At 51.7% G+C, this 20,562-nt stretch overlaps 1 protein-coding gene across 1 annotated transcript in view; it reads left to right on the top strand.

Moving 5' to 3' along the window:
• pkhd1l1.1 (PKHD1 like 1, tandem duplicate 1) overlaps positions 1 to 20,562 on the top strand; it is a gene marked incomplete at both ends in the record, with an annotated part of 55,145 nt that overhangs the window by 23,513 nt on the left and 11,070 nt on the right. Inside the window, 24 exons of the mRNA XM_084484841.1 lie at positions 877 to 1,019; positions 1,856 to 1,960; positions 2,765 to 2,953; positions 3,541 to 3,717; positions 4,108 to 4,319; positions 5,039 to 6,023; positions 6,745 to 6,993; positions 7,412 to 7,561; positions 9,156 to 9,330; positions 9,903 to 10,059; positions 10,525 to 10,681; positions 11,092 to 11,301; positions 11,996 to 12,125; positions 13,340 to 13,581; positions 14,238 to 14,374; positions 14,804 to 15,836; positions 16,230 to 16,424; positions 16,957 to 17,108; positions 17,503 to 17,659; positions 17,998 to 18,166; positions 18,597 to 18,676; positions 19,041 to 19,207; positions 19,693 to 19,822; positions 20,341 to 20,459. Of these exons, the coding sequence (XP_084340967.1) occupies positions 877 to 1,019; positions 1,856 to 1,960; positions 2,765 to 2,953; positions 3,541 to 3,717; positions 4,108 to 4,319; positions 5,039 to 6,023; positions 6,745 to 6,993; positions 7,412 to 7,561; positions 9,156 to 9,330; positions 9,903 to 10,059; positions 10,525 to 10,681; positions 11,092 to 11,301; positions 11,996 to 12,125; positions 13,340 to 13,581; positions 14,238 to 14,374; positions 14,804 to 15,836; positions 16,230 to 16,424; positions 16,957 to 17,108; positions 17,503 to 17,659; positions 17,998 to 18,166; positions 18,597 to 18,676; positions 19,041 to 19,207; positions 19,693 to 19,822; positions 20,341 to 20,459 (5,620 nt within the window). The remainder of the gene's footprint in view (positions 1 to 876; positions 1,020 to 1,855; positions 1,961 to 2,764; positions 2,954 to 3,540; positions 3,718 to 4,107; positions 4,320 to 5,038; positions 6,024 to 6,744; positions 6,994 to 7,411; positions 7,562 to 9,155; positions 9,331 to 9,902; positions 10,060 to 10,524; positions 10,682 to 11,091; positions 11,302 to 11,995; positions 12,126 to 13,339; positions 13,582 to 14,237; positions 14,375 to 14,803; positions 15,837 to 16,229; positions 16,425 to 16,956; positions 17,109 to 17,502; positions 17,660 to 17,997; positions 18,167 to 18,596; positions 18,677 to 19,040; positions 19,208 to 19,692; positions 19,823 to 20,340; positions 20,460 to 20,562) is intronic.

The raw sequence follows: 20,562 nt of genomic DNA, 5'->3' as shown, positions 1-20,562 counted from the left end.
GAGGATGATGAGGAGGATGATGATGATGAGGAGGATGAGGAGGATGAGGAGGATGATGAGGAGGATGAGGAGGAGGATGATGATGATGAGGAGGATGAGGAGGATGATGATGATGATGAGGAGGAGGAGGAGGATGATGAGGAGGATGAGGAGGAGGATGAGGAGGATGATGATGATGAGGAGGATGAGGAGGAGGATGATGATGAGGAGGAGGATGAGGAGGATGATGAGGAGGAGGATGAGGAGGATGAAGAGGATGATGATGATGAGGAGGAGGAGGAGGAGGATGATGATGATGATGAGGATGATGATGAGGAGGATGAGGAGGAGGATGATGATGATGAGGAGGAGGATGATGATGATGAGGAGGATGATGATGATGAGGAGGAGGAGGAGGAGGAGGATGATGATGAGGAGGAGGATGATGATGATGAGGAGGAGGATGATGATGAGGAGGATGAGGAGGAGGATGATGAGGAGGAGGAGGATGATGATGATGATGAGGAGGAGGAGGAGGATGAGGATGAGGATGAGGATGATGATGATGATCGTCAGTGAAAATGAAATTGATTGATTTAAGTATTAATGAATATATTCATTAATAAAAAGGAGATTAATAAATGACTATTAATATTAATTCATATAGTCATTCATAGGCTAATTGAAATTTCATTTTTTTTCATAATCATACCTTGATGTTAATGAATAAGTAAATAAACTTACAAACAACGTTTGTACTAAAACATTATCAAACAGAAATGAAGGGCATTAATTTTTCAACCAACACTTCAAGTCAATATAATATCATTAATAAAATGACCTTTCACCTGCAAACGCTCCTCAACCTCGGCTTCTCCTCCTTCCTCTTCCGCTCAGCCCCGGTGTGAACGCCAGCATCGAGTATGTGCTGGAGGTCCACAGCGTCTCCCCCCCGGTGGGCTCCCTGCTGGGGGGCACCCGGCTGAGCGTCTGGGGCGCTGGCTTCAGCACCAACGCCTCCCTGATCAGGGTCTCCGTGGGTGAGTCCAACACCGTGCCCTGCAGCAGGGGGCACCGTAGAAATATAGAGGAGGACATCAAGGACATGGAGATACATTAGACAAGGAAGTCAAGAAATGCATTATGATAGCGGGGGGGGGGGGGGGGGGGGGGAGACTGCTGCCCTGCAGCCTGATATATATGCACATATATATACACTATACACAGAGAGTATGTGAAGTTTAGATTATTTTATACTTTTGTATAATATTTACAATTAAATAATTGTCATAGTTAAGGCGGCAGGCGTGTGTGCCTTTAGGTGGGCGCCTAAGTTCTGTGGGAAACCGTGGATAGATTGGAAGGTTGCCTCAGCCTCTTATCAGCGACTTGGGCTGGTGAACCCCCCCCCTAACATCCACTATGATGGCTGGTCGACTCTGTTAACCTAGATCACTATGGATGATTATCTACTGTCCGTTAATATTCCATATCAAATCTTTTGACTATATATTGTGTTACATTTATAGTGATTTGTTGATTTTGTAGGTTCTAAGTGCGTTCTTGCAACAAATATCATCATGGTGTTTAAAGGTTTATCTCCAACACCTTTTTCTTAGACCTTCTATACTATCCACTCAGGAGGGAAACAACGTGGAGTCAGGTTTCAGCTATGGCACAGCTTAACCTTTTTCTGTTCTCCACGGGAAATAACACACATCACACCTCGGACTGCCCTGAGTGACAACGTACACTCAGCGGACCAGACCGAGTGATGAGAAGTTGATCAGGTTAATGACAGGTTTCGTCTGCAGTTTGTTACATTCTTTGTGCGTGTGCCTTTGTGTTTGTTTGTCGTGTTTGTGTGGGTTGACAGGCCGTGCAGAGTGCGAGGTGATGACATCCTCCGAGGACAAACTGGAATGCCTTCTGCAGTCTGCGGAGGAGACTCACACCGTCACAAACAACGCCAGCACCGTCGGTGCGCTCACACCTCCTTCCCACCGCCGGCACACCCTCTCCTCCTCCTACATCCTCCTCCGCCCCCCCCGCCCCCCCACTCTCTTTTGTCCACCTGTCACTCATAACCTCGCCAGGGCTCAAATGGAAGCACGCAACAGTACCTGTGGGATTGCCTTACGTAGGGCGAGAGACACAGAGAAAGAGACAGAGATACAGAGAGAGAGAGAGAGACATGGTTGTGAGTGTGATCGCTGTCACCCTTGGTGGGAGAACAATAGCAGCGTGACGGCGATGTTGCAGACCAGTTTGGGGAGGATTTGGGTTTTGTGTCTCTGAAAACATTCTCTAGATACCACAGGTTTTGCTTTAGTCTGAAGAATGTCACATGTTTGAGGGCCCTGTATACCGTTGAATGGTCTGCCGTATATCTGTCTGTCTATCTGTCTTGTGTCCATCTTGCTGACTTTGTGTACCTCTGAATGTCTTCGTGGCTGTCCATCTTCTTTCTGGCTGCATGTATGTGTGACTTTTTTCTTGTTTGTCTCCCTTCCAATCTCATCTCATCCCATTCCAAATCTTTCCGTCTGTGTGAGTTTCCCTGGTTCTCTGTTGTAGTTCTGTGACATACCTGTTGTGGTTCTGATGTGGTTCTGTTGTGGTTCCCTAATTGTAACCGTGTGTCTGGTTCCCTGATAGTAACTGTGTGTGTGTGTTTCCCTGATAGTAACCGTGTGTGTGGTTCCCTGATAGTAACTGTGTGTGTGTCCCCCCCCCCCCCCCCCGCCCTGGCGGTGTGCCACTGCTCCCCCCCACGCGACTCCAGGCCTGGACAAGGGGTCTGCGTGGAACCCGGCCAGCCTGGAGGTGGCCCTGGGGGACACGGTGGCCTGGCTCTGGGAGGCCCCGCTCTTCCAGCCAATGCGCTACCGGGTGTTCAGCGTCTCCAGTCCCGGTGCCACCGAGCCCGACGACGAAGGCGCCTTCAACAGCGGGGAGACCCCCACAACCAAAGGTACCGAGGACCCCCCCCCCCCCCCCCCGGCACCGTCTCCCACACCGGCCTCTACCCCCACCACCTTCACCTCCATGTTCAGTGATACCTCCATCACCTACACCGGCCTCTTCAGCCAAAGCATGACCTCCACCCATACCTCTAAAAGCACCACCACCACCAGCACCACCACCACCATCAAAGACTCCATTGAAACATTTAGCTCACCCCCACCACCCCATGTTCACCAATTCCTCCACCAGCACCATCGACTTCACCAATAGCTGCACCATCACATCCCCCGCCACCTCCATCAACAGCAGAACTACCTCCACCAACACTAGCACCACCACCTCTACACAAGTGTGTGTGTGTATGTGTGTGTGTGTGTGTGTGTGTGTGTGTGTGTGTGTGTGTGTGTACATGTGAGTGGTACATTGCACGTGTGCGTTCATGCTCTAAATCACAGTTTATTCTCTCTCTCTCTCTCTTTCTCTCTCTCTCTGTCTGTGAGTGTGTGTCTCTCTCTCTGTGTCTCTCTCTCTCTCTCTCTCTCTCACTCTCTCTGTGTGTCTCTCTCTCTCTCTTTCTCTCTCTCCTTCTCTCAGGGTTCTTCCGGTACCGCTTCACCACGCCCGGTGTGTACTACTACAGCAGCGGCCCCATCACCCCCAGCGGTAAACGCCACTCCCTGCAGGGCGTGGTCCGCGTGCGACCGCCCGTGGACCGGATCCCACCTGTCGTCGTCACCCTGGGGGGCATGAGGGCTCGCAGGGCAGCAGATGGTAAATGACCGTGGGGGGTGGGGATGTATTGATATATATGTTTATATGTTTATAACACACCTGGTCCTGAATCTCAAAGAGAGAAGAGGCGAAGAAGAAGAGAAAATATTAAATCATTCATTAATATTGATTCATATGGTAATATTGATTAATCTAGTAATATTTATTCATTTAGAAATGTTGATTATGCTAGCTATATTCAATAATTTAGTAATATTGATTGATTTAGTCTCATTCATCCATTTACAATATTCATCCATTCATTTATATTCATAAATTTATTAATGTTGATGAAGTTATTTATATTCATTAATTTAGTAACATTGAATCCAAAGCGTCCGTCCAATCAAGCCCCTTCACATCCTCCCCTTCGGCCTGTCTCCCCCACAGGGCCAATGAGAATGCCCCGCGCCGTCCCACAATGCACCGCTGCAGCCCCGGACTGCAGCCCGTCGACCAATGAGACGGAGGGCTTGCCGCTGTTCACGTTGTCGGCGTGCGCCACGCCCATGGTGACCTCCGTCTCCCCCCTGCAGGGCACCGCCCACCAGGTGGTGCGTCTCCAGGGCAACGGCTTCAGCGACACCGCCTGCGCCAACGAGGTCAGACACTCTATTGGCTCCTTATAGAACGTGATAATACCAAGAGGGCCGTTGAGATGGCCATGGTGATATGTGTGATGATATATGTGAGATATTATACCAGTGTGAGTGTGATTAGCCGTTACAAGCCATGACAGATAGATGAGCAGCGTTTGCTACAGTCCACTGGGTAGGCTGGTAGACTGATCTATCCAGCACACATCTAGGTGGACACGCTCATTTGTGATGTCAGAAGAGGCCGATTTTCAAAACGGCTTGTAACGGCTAATCACACTCACACCTGGTGGTATAACATGTCACCTTTAAGTTCTGTTAGGATTCAGTGTCATGTTCTGTCTTGGTAACGTTTTTTGATTTGTTTTGTTTTTTAGTTATTGAGATGTTTCAATATGAAAATGCAATACTGGATTATCCGGATTATAAGAATGTATATAAAGTCCTGATTTGAGTAAATATATTAAAGGGTTTATGACTGTGTCTAGCTGCCAGTTTCTAATCAATGCATCCAAAGGCAGAGTTTGATTCAAGGGATCCAACACTGACGTGTGTGTATGTGTGTGCGTGTGTGTGCATGTGTGTGCGGGTGTGTGTGTGTGTGTGTGTGTGTGTGTGTGTGCGTGTGCGCGCGCGTTTGCGTGTGTGCCTGTGCGTGTATGTGTACGGTGTGTGTGCGTGTGTGTATGTGTGCGGTGTGTGCGTGTACGGTGTGTGTGTGCTAGGTGACCGTGGGCGGCCTGCCCTGCGAGGTGCTCAACAGCACCCACACGGAGCTCTTCTTCCGGGTGCCCCTGGACAGCGGGGCCCCGGTGGGCGTGCCCCACCCGGTGGGCCTGGTGGTCCGCAACCTGGGCGCCGGCGTCCTGGCGGCCCGCCGTGAGCTGGAGCGGCGCCTGGTGCTGCTGCCCGTGGTCGACTCGGTGGCGCCCGCCCTGGGCAGCCCCACCGGCTCCACCCGGCTCAGCGTGTGGGGGTCCGGCTTCTCCCCGGGGGGTCGGGTGACCGTGGCGGGGGTGGAGTGCGAGGTGGTGTCGGTCAACTACACCCGGGTGGTCTGCGACACCGGCCCCCAGCCGCAGCCCGGCGCCGGAGACGTGGTCTACCAGGCGGGCCGCCTCGCCGGCGCCTGCTCCTCCGACTGCTCCTTCGCGTACGCCACCGCGGCCACGCCCACCGTCGCCGGCGTCTCGCCCGGCGTCGTCGATGGCAACGGGACGGTGGTGACCCTCTCGGGGTCCGGGTTCGGCGGCGACGCCGGGGACGTGGCGGTGTCGGCCGGCCCCTGGGAGCTGGAGGTCACCGCGGCGACGGACGGCGCCCTGACCCTGCTGGTAGGGGCTCTCCCGGCGGGGGTGCACCCCCTCCGCGTGGTCGTGAGGAGCAAGGGGCTGGCGACGGGCTCCGCCTCGCTCGTCAGCTCGGCACGGGCCTCCCTCGCCCCCGCCGCCGGCAGCGTCGCCGGCGGGACCCCGCTGGTCGTCGCGGGCAACGGCTTCGCCCCGGGCAACACCAGCGTGAGGGTGGGCGACGGGCCGTGCGACATCCAGGAGTTGACCCCCGGTGAGCTGCTCTGCCTGACCCCTGAGGGGCGGGGCCAGGGCCAGGTGACGGTGCGGATCAGCGTCTTCGACGTGGAGTACCCCCCGCTCAACTTCACCTACTCCCAGGCGCAGACCCCCAACGTCTCCTCCGTCATGCCCCCCACCGGTAAGTTCAACAACCCCCGCCGGCTCCCAGGTCTGAGGTCCCAGGTGTGAGGCTCCAGGTGTGAGGACCCCTTAACTGTGGTATAATAATAATAATAGTAAATTGATTTTATATAGCGCCTTTCAGGATACTCAAGGTCGCTTCACAAGAGTGGGAGGTGAGGGTGTGTGTGTAGGCGAGTGAGTGAGTGCAAATGCGCAAGGCGCTGGGTGGGGTTGTGGGTTAGAGGCCATAGGCCTCAGAGAAAAGGTGCGCTTTCGTGTGCATTTTAAAAGGCTCCACGGAAGGGGCACAGCTGATTCCACAGAGTGGGGGCGGACACGCAAAAGGCCCTATCCCCAAAGGTCTTAAGTCTAGTGCGGGGAATTGCCAGCTGGACCTTGTCAGAGGACCTGAGGGACCGCAGGGGGGTGTAGGGGTGGAGGAGGTCAGAGAGGTAACGGGGGGCCAGAGCATGAAGGGACTTGTAAGTGAGGAGTAAAATTTTGAATTTAATGCGGAACGTGACTGGTAACCAGTGGAGCTGCATCAGGGTGGGGGTGATGTGCTGCCAGGGCTTAATGCCAGTTAAGACCCTGGCAGCTGAATTCTGTACATACTGCAGTCTGTCCAGGGTTTTAGAGGGGATAATGAGAACATTCCACAGCCTGTCGTGATCTATTGCTTAATTCTAAAAATCTGTCTCTAACTCCATCCCCCCCCCTCTCCCTATCACCTCCAGGGGCCAGCGGGGCGGCCCTCACCCTCGTGGGTCAGGGCTTCGGCGGAGACCCCCAGCTGGTGGGGGTGACGATCAACGAGGCGCCGTGCAATGTGACGGCGGTGAACGACACCCACGTGTGGTGCACGGCCGGGGAGAGCTCCGGGGGAACCTACGAGGTGGAGGTCCACCACAAGGTCAAAGGTCGCGCCCGGTCCGACGTCGAGTTCACATACGAGCTCCTGATCAGCGCCGTGCAGCCCGGTGAAGGTGAGCAGGTCAAAGGTCAAAGGACAGCAAAAAAATAAAAATGGCTTGGAAAGAAACGTTCCGAAAATGGGATCATTTACATTTACATTTAGGGTATTTATCAGACGCTTTTAAACAAAGCGACTTACAATAAGTACATTTGTCATAAGAAAGTGAAACAGTGTATCGCTGTTGGTAGAGTAAGGATGTTCATAGAACCAAGTGCAAAGCTCCAACAATTGTTAGGTTAACCCATTCCCCATATGCAACAAAGATAGCTAGGATAAGAAGCTACACAACTAAGTACTATAACTAAGTACCACATACAATAAGTGCGTACATTAAGTGTCAGGGCGTACAACATACAACATCAGTGGATCAGTGGTTCATAGGTGACCCAAGGTGACCGAAACCTTACTTCCTCTCCTCTGAAACGCAGGCAGCTTCGGGGGCGGGGCTATGCTGGTTGTCCAGGGGTCCGGGTTCGATCCCCGCCAGTCCCACGTGCAGATCTGTGGGGAGGAGTGCAAGGTCTACAGGGGCCGGTCCACGTCCACCCAGCTCCACTGTCTGTCCCCCCCCAATCACGGTACGTATGAGGGCGTGATCACTCCCACACTAAAGGTCCTTGGTTCGGATCCCCGAAGCCTACAATCTCATATGGGCAAGATTGAGTATAGTAGAATAATTTGTAAGAGTAAATGGCATATAGTGAGGTTGAAGTGGTTGAACAAACGGTAAAAATATATATATACATATTTTATACAAACACTCTTGGTTCCTATCCATTCCACAAATATTAGCCAGGCTGTAATTAAATAAAAGACAATGTTAAACAGGATAAAACTGACAGAGTGTAGTATAAAGGCACCTTAATCCATTTGCTGTCAAAGTACCCACTTATTATCACTATTTAGTAAAAGCCCTTTTTTCCAAAGCTTACAGTGAAGTATTTTAACTATCAGCTGTATAATTATGGGCATAATTACAATGTCCACTTCTACACAAAACCTGAGCACCACGTCATAACAGTGTGACAACTTAATACATCAAATAAAAGGACAAAAACCTGTAAACCAAAAACTGTAACCTGGGAGGAATGACTCTGAATGAAACATCAATCATTCGACAAAAGACAAAACAAAAAAAAGTTTTTGAACCTCAAGGCCAATTTACACCAGAGCCATTTTAGACACGTTTTTTAGTCTGCCGTCAGACGTCCGACTTCAGCTAGAGATAGAATTCATTCAAACTAGTGCACTGATTTACACCGTCAGCGTTCTACGCCCGTCTCACAGCCGACCAAAGCTTAACTTTACGCTTCACTTTTATTTTCAAGCGTCTCTGAAGCGTCTCGGTTATGATGTTATCTGATGAATCTTGAAAATATAGCGAAATAAACGGTGGCGGTGTGAATTGATACGCCTACGTTACGCTCACGTCTCTCTCTCGCCTGTGGTGTAAATTCCCACTTAGGCTCCACCACCATGTTGTGAACATTCCAAACTGTCATTTCTGTTGTAGTTGTATTTTTAGACCCAGATTCCACTGATTGTGTGTGAGTGGAACGGTGTTAAATGGTTGAACTTTGTGTGCCCTAATGAGGTCTACCTTCACACTGGGCTTGGAATGTAACATTTTATCAGACTAAACACAGACAGACAGGCCAGGATGATATCGCTGCTCCTCAGACAGATATGTCGCCCTACTCGTTTTCTGCGGACACACATTTACAAACATATACACAATAGTTCTCACACTTGCTTCATTTGAACTAATCAAGTCTCTTTGTCTGGATGTGTGTGTGTCTGTATGTGTGTGTGTTTGTTTGTATATGCGTGCCTGTGTGTGTGTGTACGCGTATCTGTGGGGCTGTTGGTGTACGCATGTCTGTGTGTGTCTGTCTGTGCATGTTTGTACATGTGTGCCTGTATGTGTGTGTGTGTGTATATGTGTGTCCGTGTGTATGTGCGTATGCGTGTCCGTGTGTGTGCTTGTGCGTGCATGTTGTGTGTGTATATGTGTGTCCGTGTGTGTGTCTGTGTGTGTGTGTGTGTCTACGTGTGTGCGCGTGCATGTGCCTGCTCGTCCACGTGTGTGTGTGTGTGTGTGTGTATGTGTGTACCCACGTGTGTGTGTGTGTGTGTGTGTGTGTGTGTGTGTGTGTGCGTCTGCGTCTCCAGGCAACGGCTCGGAGGTGAGCTGCCCTGTGACGGTTGCTAACAAGGGGAACGTGGCCAACGTGTCGGGGGCCTTCACCTACCGGACCCAGCTGACCCCGGTGATCAGCGAGGTGGCCCCCCGCCGCGGGGGCACCGCCGGGGGCACGCGCATCACCATCAGCGGCTCCGGCTTCAGGTACGGCCCCCCCAGACGGGCCCCTGGGGTGAACACTGACACACCCGGGTCACAGCCCACAGCACACAGGGAGACAACGTGATGGTTTTACACTTTGAAGTCCGAAATGGACTTGAGGGTGGAAAATACAGCGCCGCTTCATTCCTGCTTTGCTCCGCTAAAAACAACATGATCTCAATCCAGAGCCCCCCATCAATCCAGAGCCCCCCATGTGCTCTGGATTGGCCACTAGGGTTACACACCATGCAGCTTTGTCTCAGTTGTAGATTCGCCCTTTTCCTTCTGTCCTTGTTTTGTCGGACCTTGTGGTATTTTATTGTGGAACATCAAGTGATAGATTCCCCTTTTTTACTAATTCCCATACATTCAGACTCAGTATGTCTTGCTCAACTGGTAGAGCAAGGCGCGCCTTTCTAGCAGTGTTCTCACTCATGGAATCCAAGATGCTTTGAATGATTTTCCTTTGAACGTTTCCCCCGTGTGAGTCGTGCCTTTGTAAGGCACCGTGAAAGCCCTTGTGTTTAAACTCACCTTGTGTCGCCCTATCACCCCCCCCACCCCCACCCCCTCAGCACCATCATCAGCGAGGTCAACGTGACGGTGGCGGGATCGGTGTGCGACGTCCAGTCCACCAACAGCACGCACATCGTGTGCGTGACCAACTCCCAGGCGCGCTCGCAGGAGGCCAGGGTCCGGGTCAGCATCGGGGACCGCGGCATTGCCAGGATGGTGAGCCCCCCCCCCCCCCCCGCTGATAGGGGAGCCTGAGGTCACGGCTTGTAGCATCGACACAGACCCACGTTTCAGTGGTTGAGGATTAGGTTTTCCACACTCTGTTCATATCGTTTTTTTGACAGAATTCATATGTATGTATTTCTCTTAAAGAATCTCTTAAAGAAAGAAGTACTGTCTCCTTTTAGAGTTGCTTGTCACTGATTGACGGTTCATTTCAATAGTGGTTGTTGTAGTGGGTTGTAACACAAGCCAATGACATCCCACGCTTTAGCTAAAGGGTATTAGGAAATACTATCAGACATTGTGCATAAAGCATTACTAAGTCAGGATTTAGAACCAAAAACATCACATAGTTACTAAAGTCTATCGACCAAATCACATAAATGTGTTTCCTATGTTTAGTGGTACCGGCTAGAGAGCGGCCATTTCTGAGCAACATTTATTTAATGCGTCCTCCAGGATAACGCCGACTTCTTCTACATCGACGTGTGGTCGTCCCGGTTCACCTGGGGAGGCCTGACCCCCCCGGAGAAGGGCACGTTCGTGGTCATCACCGAGGGCCAGACCATCCTGCTGGACGAGAGCACCCCTGTCCTCAAGATGCTCCTCATCAAAGGTAACGCACAGCAGGAGCTAACACAACGGGAGCGAACACACTGAGAGATAACACACTGAGAGATAACACACCTGGAGCTAACACACTGAGAGATAACACACTGAGAGGTAACACACTAAGAACTAACACTGGAGCTAACACAACGGGTAACAGGAGCTAACACTGAGCGCCAACACATCAGAAGGTAGCACGCGGTCGGACGACCACTGAAACCACCTCACTATCCGTGTCGTCACATGTCGCAGGACATCGGGGTTCGTCCTAATTTAGCGACCGCAGAGTCAGCCGCCTTGAACGTTCAGCGCCAACACCAAACATCCAACACCGCTACACCAACCTCCTCTTTAGACAGTGTGGGCCACAGGGAGCCCGGTGTGTGTGAGGGACCTGTGTTGTGTCGTCGTGCTCAGGAGGGACGCTGGTGTTCGAGGAGAAGGACCTGGAGCTGCAGGCGGAGAACATCCTGATCACCGACGGCGGCCGGCTGCAGGTGGGCCAGGAGGGGGCGCCCTTCCAGCACAAGGCCATCATCACGCTGCACGGCCACCTGCGCTCCACCGAGCTGCCCGTCTACGGCACCAAGACCCTGGCGGTCCGCGAGGGGGTGCTGGACCTCCACGGTACGGGTCGCTTACAGAAACCATGAGGTGATGATGTCGCTTTAGGGGGCTTTGACGGTTAAGGGCTGATTACGGTTCCACGTCGACGTCAATGCAAGGACCACGCAGGGGCTTCGAAGCAGTCGTGAACCTGTTTTGGTTCTGCGTCGGGTTTTAGTGAGAGGACCAATCACAGCCCCTTTGCTGCTGCGTCTTCTCGACACAAGGTTAAAGTTTTTGGGACCCGCACATCAGGCCCTTGCGGTGGACGCAAGGAGGGTCCGCAAGGACGTAACGGGTCCGTAAACCCCCTTGCGTTGTGTCGACGTGGAATCATAATCAGCCCTGAAGACGACGTCCGACTGACAGACCGACATGAGACTCCACTCTGCAGTCTCGGTTGTTGTCCACGACGTAATCCTAGTCGTCTTCATCACAACACGGAGCCCCTAACCATCTACAGAAGTAACGTTGTCTTTGTAACACGACAATAGACAGAGCTGAGCAGAACTGACCTATCTGGTGTTTTCTTTAAATCGGGTTGTCACGTGACATGAGGGGTATTATGGTATGGAGTAATCTGAGCTTATACTCCTGATGCCCCACCACTACCCCTGAGGTCTGACTGTGTGTGTGTGTGTGTGCGTGTGCGTGTGCGTGTGTGTGTGTACGGTGTGTGGGTGTGTGTGTGTGTTCTGAACCGGTGGTCCTCTAGGTATCCCGGTTCCGGTCACCTGGACTCACCTGGCCCAGACGGCCTCCGCAGGCTCCAGCACCATCAGGCTGAAGATGGGGGTCACCTGGAGGGTGGGGGATGAGATCGTCATTGCCTCCACGGGACACAGGTACGAGGGACCACCCCTTCCTGCCCACACAGGAAGTAACGTTGAACCTTAACAAATCTTAAACAAAATAACTTTATTTTAAAAACTTTTCATACATATTTTCCATTATATTACTGGGACCTTTCAGGCACCGCTAGTGATTTTCACTATGCACGCATTTCGCTACATTCCGGAACATTTCCATCTTGTCACACGTAGCATAGCAACGCCGGAGCGGATGGGCTAAGCGGATGGGTCAGACATGGATGGATCAGAGAAATGAGCTGGATGTGGCTTTCAGTCAGGGTTAGCAGAGGCTGTAATCCTAAAATACCACAGAAGAAGTCCTTAAGGAGCAGGGAGGGGTCAGGGGATATCTCGCTCAAAGAGGCCCCATTGTCCCCAAGGATTGAATGTGTGTTAGTGAGGAAATGTGTGTTGGCAGCAGTGGCTTGATATGTGCCACAGGATAACATAATCACACTTTGACGAGAGCATCTATAAATACACACACACTTTCAGATAGGAAAATGTATAAATACACACCTTACACCCTAATAGCTCAAATCTCACAGGACTATTTTATCCTGGAACAAAGCTAAACAAAGGGTTAACCCTGTGTAACGAAACCCCCCTACCTGTAAACACCTGCAGGGGACGTTTAGCAAGCCGATCCGCTACACAAAGCGCTGGCTGCAGGCGACGGTCGAAACCAGAAATCATGCAAATCTCCTCCTGTGGTTCTCACAATCAGGCTGTTTCCAGTGGATCTGCCCTCAGATCCCAACCAGCCTGTGATCACTTTATTAGGATTGTTTAACTAACTATAACTAAAATAATCAGATTTGTCACATTCTATTGGAGGGTGTGTAGACACAATTGCTCTAAATATCTGGCCTGTATATTCGTTGAAAATCAAATCAGTACGGTCCATGGGTTCAGTTTTTTGTGATTTATTTTTTAAAGGTCCCATATTATACCACCAGGTGTGTGTGTGATTAGCCGTTACAAGCTGTGGGCGTGTCCACCTAGATGTGTGCTGGATAGATCCGTCTACCAGCCCACCCAGTGGACTGTAGCAAACGTTGCTCATCTATCCGTCACACATCTAGGTGGACACGCCCGCTTGTGATGTCAGAAGAGGACGATTTTGAAAACGGCTTGTAACGGCTGATCACACTCACACCCAGTGGTATAATGTGTCACCGTTAACACCTAAAACGTGTGCTCTCCAGGCACAGCCAGTCGGAGAACGAGGTGAGGACCATCGCCTCCGTGTCCGCCGACGGGATGACCCTCACCCTGACCGAAGCCCTTGAGCACACCCACCTGGGTGTGTCGGTCCCGCTGCCCGGTGGCAAGGTGCTGGAGGGCCGGGCGGAGGTGGGGCTCCTCACCAGGAACGTGGTGGTCCGGGGCTCCCAGAACATGGACTGGGCGGAAAAGATCGAGGCCTGCCCCGATGGCTTCAACACAGGTACTGTTGTTGTTCCCGAGCAGGCGATGCGTCCCACCCTTAAAGGGCCAGCGGACCCCCGGATCAATTTCTTCAGTGGAGAGAGGTTTTGAATGGAACAATCAATCAGAACCAATAGAAAAGGACGGCTCGGAAAAAAAGCTTTTAGCTGGAAGTAGCAGACATCTTGTATTTCACTGAGAAGTTCCTAACTTCTCTGTAAAATTCAATAAAATACAAGGTGTATGCTACTTCCAGCTAAAAGCGTTTTTCCAGAGTGGTCGTTTTAGGAACTTCTCTGTAAAATAGTTATGAACTTTTACTCTGTAAAATACAAGATATCTGCTGCTCCCAGCTGAAGAGCAGACAGCGTAAAAGTTATTAAGTAGCAGACATCTTGTATTTTATTGAATTTTACAGAGAAGTTAGTAACTTCTCAGTAAAATACAAGATGTCCGTTACTCCCAGCTTAAAGCATTTTCCAAGAGCGCTTGTTTTCTATCGGACAAAAAGATCCATGAAAACTTTGTTGGGTTAAACACTGGGTTTTAGGGGCCATTTGCGGCCCTTGAATCAGGTAACGCCGTCCCACTTGATCCCATTGCGGGCGTATATGAAGTCCTATCACTGGCGTCATACTAATAAAGTTGTGTTGACCTGTTGGCGGTGGGTTTCAGGTGAGTTCGCCACCCAGACCTGCTTCCAGGGGAGGTTTGGCGAGGAGACGGGCAGCGACCAGTTTGGCGGCTGCATCATGTTCCACGCCCCCCGGCCCAACGAGAACCTGGCGGTCGGGAGACTCGCACACGTGGAGGTACACAACCATGTCCCGTTTGGACCGCAGCGTCGGCCGTGGCTGCTGGTGTACTTTAAGACAAGGCTTCAGAGGTTTCGTTTTGGTGAACATTTGACATTGGGCCTTGGGTTCCGATCTTAAACAGCAGCCAAAGTCAAAGTCAACTCATGGTTAGTTCTGTTCATAACCAACCTTCATGGTTAGTTCATAGTTCATGTGTTCTACATTTACCTTCACAATTAGGGCATTTAGCAGGAGTCAACCACACAGGGCGACAGCCATCTCACCGGGAGCAGTTATGGTTAGGTGTCTTTCTCACGGACGCTCAGCTAGGAGGAGCCAGGGATTGAACTAGCAACGTTCCGGTTACTCGGCAACCCTACCTCCTGAGCTAAGCCAACCCTGTTCTCCGTCTGAACCGTCCTTCCCCTCCCTCCCCCCCCCCAGGTGTTCCACGCGGGCCAGGCCTTCCGTCTGGGCCGCTACCCCATCCACTGGCACCTGATGGGCGACGTGCACAACGCCTCGTACGTGCGCGGCTGCGCCATCCACCAGACGTTCAACCGGGCGGTGACCATCCACGACACCCACCGGCTGCTGGTGGAGCACAACGTCATCTACGACATCATGGGCGGCGCCTTCTTCATCGAGGACGGCGTGGAGACGGGCAACGTGCTGCAGTACAACCTGGCCGTGTTCGTGCGGCAGAGCACCAGCCTGCTGAACGACGACGTCACGCCCGCCGCCTACTGGGTGACCAACCCGGACAACGTGGTGCGCCACAACGCCGCCGCCGGAGGCACGCACTTCGGCTTCTGGTACCGCATGCATGAGCACCCCGACGGACCGTCCTACGACCGCAACGTGTGCCAGAAGAGGGTGCCCCTGGGCGAGTTCTCCAACAACACCGTGCACTCGCAGGGCTGGTTCGGCCTGTGGATCTTCCAGGACTACTTCCCCATGGTGGGCGGGGGCTGCCGCTCTGGCACGCCCCTGCCCGCGGTGTACCGCGGCCTGACGGTGTGGAACTGCGAGAAGGGCGCCGAGTGGGTGAATGCGGGCGCGCTGCAGTTCAGCGGCTTCCTGATGGCCAACAACGAGAAGGCGGGCGTGGAGGCCAAGCGCATCCGGCCGTGGGCGGTGCGGGACTTTGGTGAGGAGGGCGGCGCCACGCTGTCCAACAGCACGGTGGTGGGCCACGTGGACGCGCTGAACGGCGCCGGGTGGGAGTACCGCACGCTGCGCGGCGTCATCGCGCCCTTCGACGACGGCATGAGCGTCCTCGGCACCACCTTCGTCAACTTCGACCGGAGCGGGAGCGCGGCCATCGGCGTCACGACCGTGGACGGCACCTGCGTGCACGACTGTGGCGGCTGGGCCGTGCGCTTCCGGGGCGTGGAGTTCATCAACACCACCAACCGGGGGGCGTTCCGCTGGGAGCACGAGGTGCAGCTGGTGGACCTGGACGGCTCCCTCACAGGTGAGCGTACGAGCGGAGAGGGGGAATGTCACGCAGCGCTGGGGGGAGGGGGGGGGGTTGAGCTCCGATGCGTCCGAGGGGGGGGGAGCCGGGAGTCGATTCAGTGTCCTGGGGTCCGAGGTCGCGGTCGGCTCGCGTCCGAGAGGACTGGGAACTCACTGTGGATGAAAGCGTTGTTTATGAAAAACGTCCCAAAATATCCACGTCTCTTCTCTTACTTTCTATTAACCCATGAGGATGTCACGGTGAAGTTGCATCGTAAATGTGTACACACACCAAACCGCACACTTTGTTCACGAGATGTATTCATCCGTCTTGACCGCTACGTTTTCCTGTGGCCGCCTTCGTTCACACTCTGTGTAACCCGTCCTCCCTCCGGTGCCTTGCTCCCAGGCATGGTCAATCAGAAGGTGGTTCCCATGAGCGGCCTGCTGGACCCGGCCCTCTGCAAGCCCAGCCCGGAGTGGAGTGGGGGGGCGTTCCCGGGGGCCCTGTGCGACGCCAGCGTGGACTTCCACCGCGTGGCCCTCAACAACCCCTCGCCCTCCTCCCTGCGGGGCAAGGACCTGGTGCTGAGCAACCAGCACGGTACCTCCAGACACGCACGCACACACACACACATTCAAACGCGCACACACACAGGGACACAAATGCAGAGCAAGGACCTGGTGCTGAGCAACGAGCACGGTACCTCGAGACACGCGCGCACACGCATACACATGCACAAGCACACACACACACACACACACATGCGCACACACATGGGCAGGCACACACGTACACACACATGCACACACTCACACGGGCACACACGGACACACACACACAGACTCACAGACACACATGCACACAAACAGGCACACACACAGACAGGCACACATACAGACACACACACACACATGTCCTACCTTATATCTATGTATACACAAACAGATCACAGTGTTATGTACTGAGTACCTTTTGCACCTGCTTATACACACACTGACACAATAATAAAATTATAAAAAATTTACATTTAAAATATCAAAATCTGAATAATTGAAAATTTACAAACGCAATAGGCTGTGCAGTTTCCTGTGTGAAGGTATTCGGTTGAACATGTATTGGTCTCCCCTGACAGGCTCCGCTGGTGTTCCCTATCTGAAGAAGAGGCTCACTCACAAGCTGGGCTGGATGGCTCTGCTGCCCTCTGGACAGACGTACAACTGGTACTTCAAAGACGTGGACCAGATCACCAACATCACATACTCGGCAGGGTTCTACTCCTTCAAGGTACCTCGCCGACCCAAAACATGTATATGATGATATATGATGATATTGGAACCGCAAGGACAGAACCGGGTGATGTTCTGTTGTGTAGCACAGGCTCTATCTTTGTGTGGTTGTGTGGTGTATCTACCGTTTGACACGTAGCTAAAGGTTGAATAAATATCCAAGCTCTCCCGTGTCTTTAATCCGAAGTAGAGGAGAAAGAAATTAGTGTATGTTCTGCAAACGCATCGTATCACGTGTGCGACACACAGGCAGAGCTAAAGAAGCATCTGGATTATTGTTTCAAAATAAAAGCCTCCTCTGTTGTAGATATACATCAATGCCTAGACAAGGTTAAGGATCACATCACGTTCCAGCTAACTCTTCCGTCCATTCCTCTTATCTGACCCCCCAGCCCGACCAGCATGTGATAATGTGCCACAACCTGACCCAGAGGCCGGACAGTTTCCATATCGTAGACCGGCGAAATGCCTCGGCCACGCCCCTCAGCTTCAGCAACAACAACAATGGAGACTGGCACCTGGACGACAGCAACAACCTCTGCTACATGAGTCAGTACCACAATACTATGAGTATTTACCTAGTTATATCCTCTGCTACATGAGTCAGTACCCTAATACTACTAATATTAACATAATAATATCTGCTACATGAGTCAGTAACATAATACTACTACTAATACTACTAATATCAACATAACAACCTCTACTACATGAGTCAGTACCATAATACTATGAGTATTAACCTTTTAATGTGTGTGTGTATGTGTGTGTGTGCGTGTGTGCGTGCGTACGTGCGCGTGTGTGTGTGTGTGCGTGCGTGCGTGTGCGCATGTGTGTGTGTGTGTGGTTGTGCACGCGCGTGTGTGTGTGTGTGTGTGTCCTCCCAGTCTCGGGTAAGAGTAGGGCTCAGCGGTGGGCGAGCGTGGACCGCTCCGTGTACGATGTGGCCGTCGCCTTCCAGGTGTTCCGCTGCTTCTTCCCCGACTGCCTCCCCCCACCGCCCCCTCCCCCCGCCACCCTGGCCCCCACGCCCTCACGCCGGCCCGACAGCTTCGGGTACGTCGCTTTCTGTTTCCTGTTATTAGTTTAAAAAAAGAAGAAAGACATGTAGACAGACAGACAGAGACAGACAAACAGAAGACTGACAAAGAGACAAGCAGACAGACAGAGACAGACCTAAAGGCAGACAGACCTAAAGGCAGACAGATGGACAAAAACAGACAAATAGAAGACTGACAGAGAGACAGGTAGACAGAGAGACAGGCAAACCCACGCTTATACTGTTAAGTAAGCCTACATCTAATCTACTGTAACTGGATAGATTTTAGCAGTTGGTCAAGCATTACTTGGACCATCAAATGGAATATTAAACTAATCATTGGAAGTAAACACGGTGATGTTTGAATTAGGTAGATACTCAGTAGTAAGTGTATTTACTGTGTGTTTTCTCTGTCATACCTGATTATTCCAACCATTTCTTCGTTAGTCTCTGGTCCAACACCTCGTTCTGGGAATCTTCAGGCTTCACGGCACCAGCAGAGGGCGCCGACGTGGTGATCCCGTCAGGTAACTGCTTTGACAGGAATATACCGCATAATTGCATAATCGTCCTTCAGAATAATATTATATTTCTGAACCAAACAAACTATTGATGCTCTGGTGTATAATTCCCCTCTTTTTTTTTTACTAAACACTGAAGAATTTAAATCTTTCAGATTTTCAATGATAAATCGTACCATTCCCTAAAAAAAATTTACACAATTATCTGCAGCATTCATTTAGGATTATTAGGTCATTTTATACACACGCACGAACACACACCCACACACATTAAATTCGTACTGAGAATCCACCAGTTAAACGTGGACACAGGGAGGACCCATGAGTCACCCCTCTGCTCACGCTCCTGACCCCTGACCCCTGACCCCAGGCTCCTGGGTGGTGTTAGACGTGGACACCCCAGCCCTCAACAAGCTGACGGTGCTCGGCGTGCTGGAGGTCCCCGACACCATGAACGACACTGCCCGAGCCAGACAGGCCCGCTCGCTGCCCGACTTCCGGACCGTGGTGATCGAGGCCACCTACATCTCCATCCAGGTCTGTGCGAGAGAGAGCGAGAGGGAGGGAGAGAGAGAGAGAGAGATGTGGTTTCTATGGCGATAAGCGGAACGTTCCACTCGTAAAGCTCAGAGAAACGTTTGTGCTTTCGGGGTCAACTGAAACGGTTGACTCATGGGAGGCTCTGTGGTGGTCGTAGGTGGCTGATCAAGAAAGTTTAAGAAGTTAAGAAAATAAAAGTCTTCCTTCAACCGAAGTGATTGAATTACAAAGTGGGCGGGACTTTTATTTGTTCAACCTCGCCTGTTCGCCTCCAACTAACAAGTCAAATCTGCTGTATCATTGTATTCAAACAGCTAGACTTGTACTTTCTAAATATGGAAGGACTTCTAACAGCAAAAACATTCCTAAAACGCAGTTGTGGAAAGAAGTGGTTCTCCTATATTCTCTACACAAGTAAAAGCGTAAATACATCAAACAGTCCTCAAACTGTCATGTGACCCGTCTGCGTCGGTTGGTTCCAGGGCGGTAAGCTGATCGCCGGCTGGTCCGACGAGCCTTTCAGAGGACAGCTCCACATCAAGCTGAACGGGGACCACCGGACCCCTGACTGGCCCCTGCCCAATGGCCCCAACCAGGGCTCCAAGGTTCTGGGTAGGTCCCTGCGCCAAGGGCCCCCGCTCACCACTCCAACAGTGGAACCCCAAGAAACCCTCAGAACTCTGAACTCAGGAACCCAGGAGAACAGACGACAAGGGGCGGGGTCTAGGGGGTCGTTAGATACCACTGAACACAGGTGAACATGAGCATTAATTAACGCAGCTGAAACCGTTTAGCAAACGAGGTCGTCCAGGGAAACAGGCTGGGGACCCAAGGCCTTTTTCACAGAGATGTCTTTTATATTCGAACGGAGGGAAGCATCGATTCGACTGCTTACAATCATTTCGTTACAATGTTGAATGTTGAATGTTGAAAAAAAAAGACAAAAACAAACCAAATAAATCTTATTTTAATAATAATTAAAATAATGAGACTTAATGAATAAGACTGTGTGCATACGCGATACAATATATTACAATACGTCTTTCACATGAGATAATTGTTTTTGAAAACAGTTTTTTTATAGTTCTCCTTGTATATTGAGGTCCTTGTATCCCCCTGTCGCCCCCCAGGTGTGTTCGGTACCTTGGAGCTGTACGGGTTAGCTCCCAACGTGTACCACACCAAGCTAGCCGCTACCGCCGCCGCGGGCACCGACACGCTCACCCTGGACCAATCGGTGGACTGGAAGGTCAGGGGTCACCGGTTGACGTCCGGCAGTTCACACAATAGCGGGTTTAAAAGCGGGTGTCCAAATGAAGATATTATCTGGTTCAGACAAAAAAAACACAAAT

The sequence above is a fragment of the Micromesistius poutassou genome, assembly GCF_964030765.1.
Source record: "Micromesistius poutassou genome assembly, chromosome: 20".
Taxonomy (NCBI): Eukaryota; Metazoa; Chordata; class Actinopteri; order Gadiformes; family Gadidae; genus Micromesistius; species Micromesistius poutassou.
The sequence above is the reverse complement of the archived record's forward strand: the minus strand, read 5'-3'. Positions and strand labels throughout refer to the sequence as shown.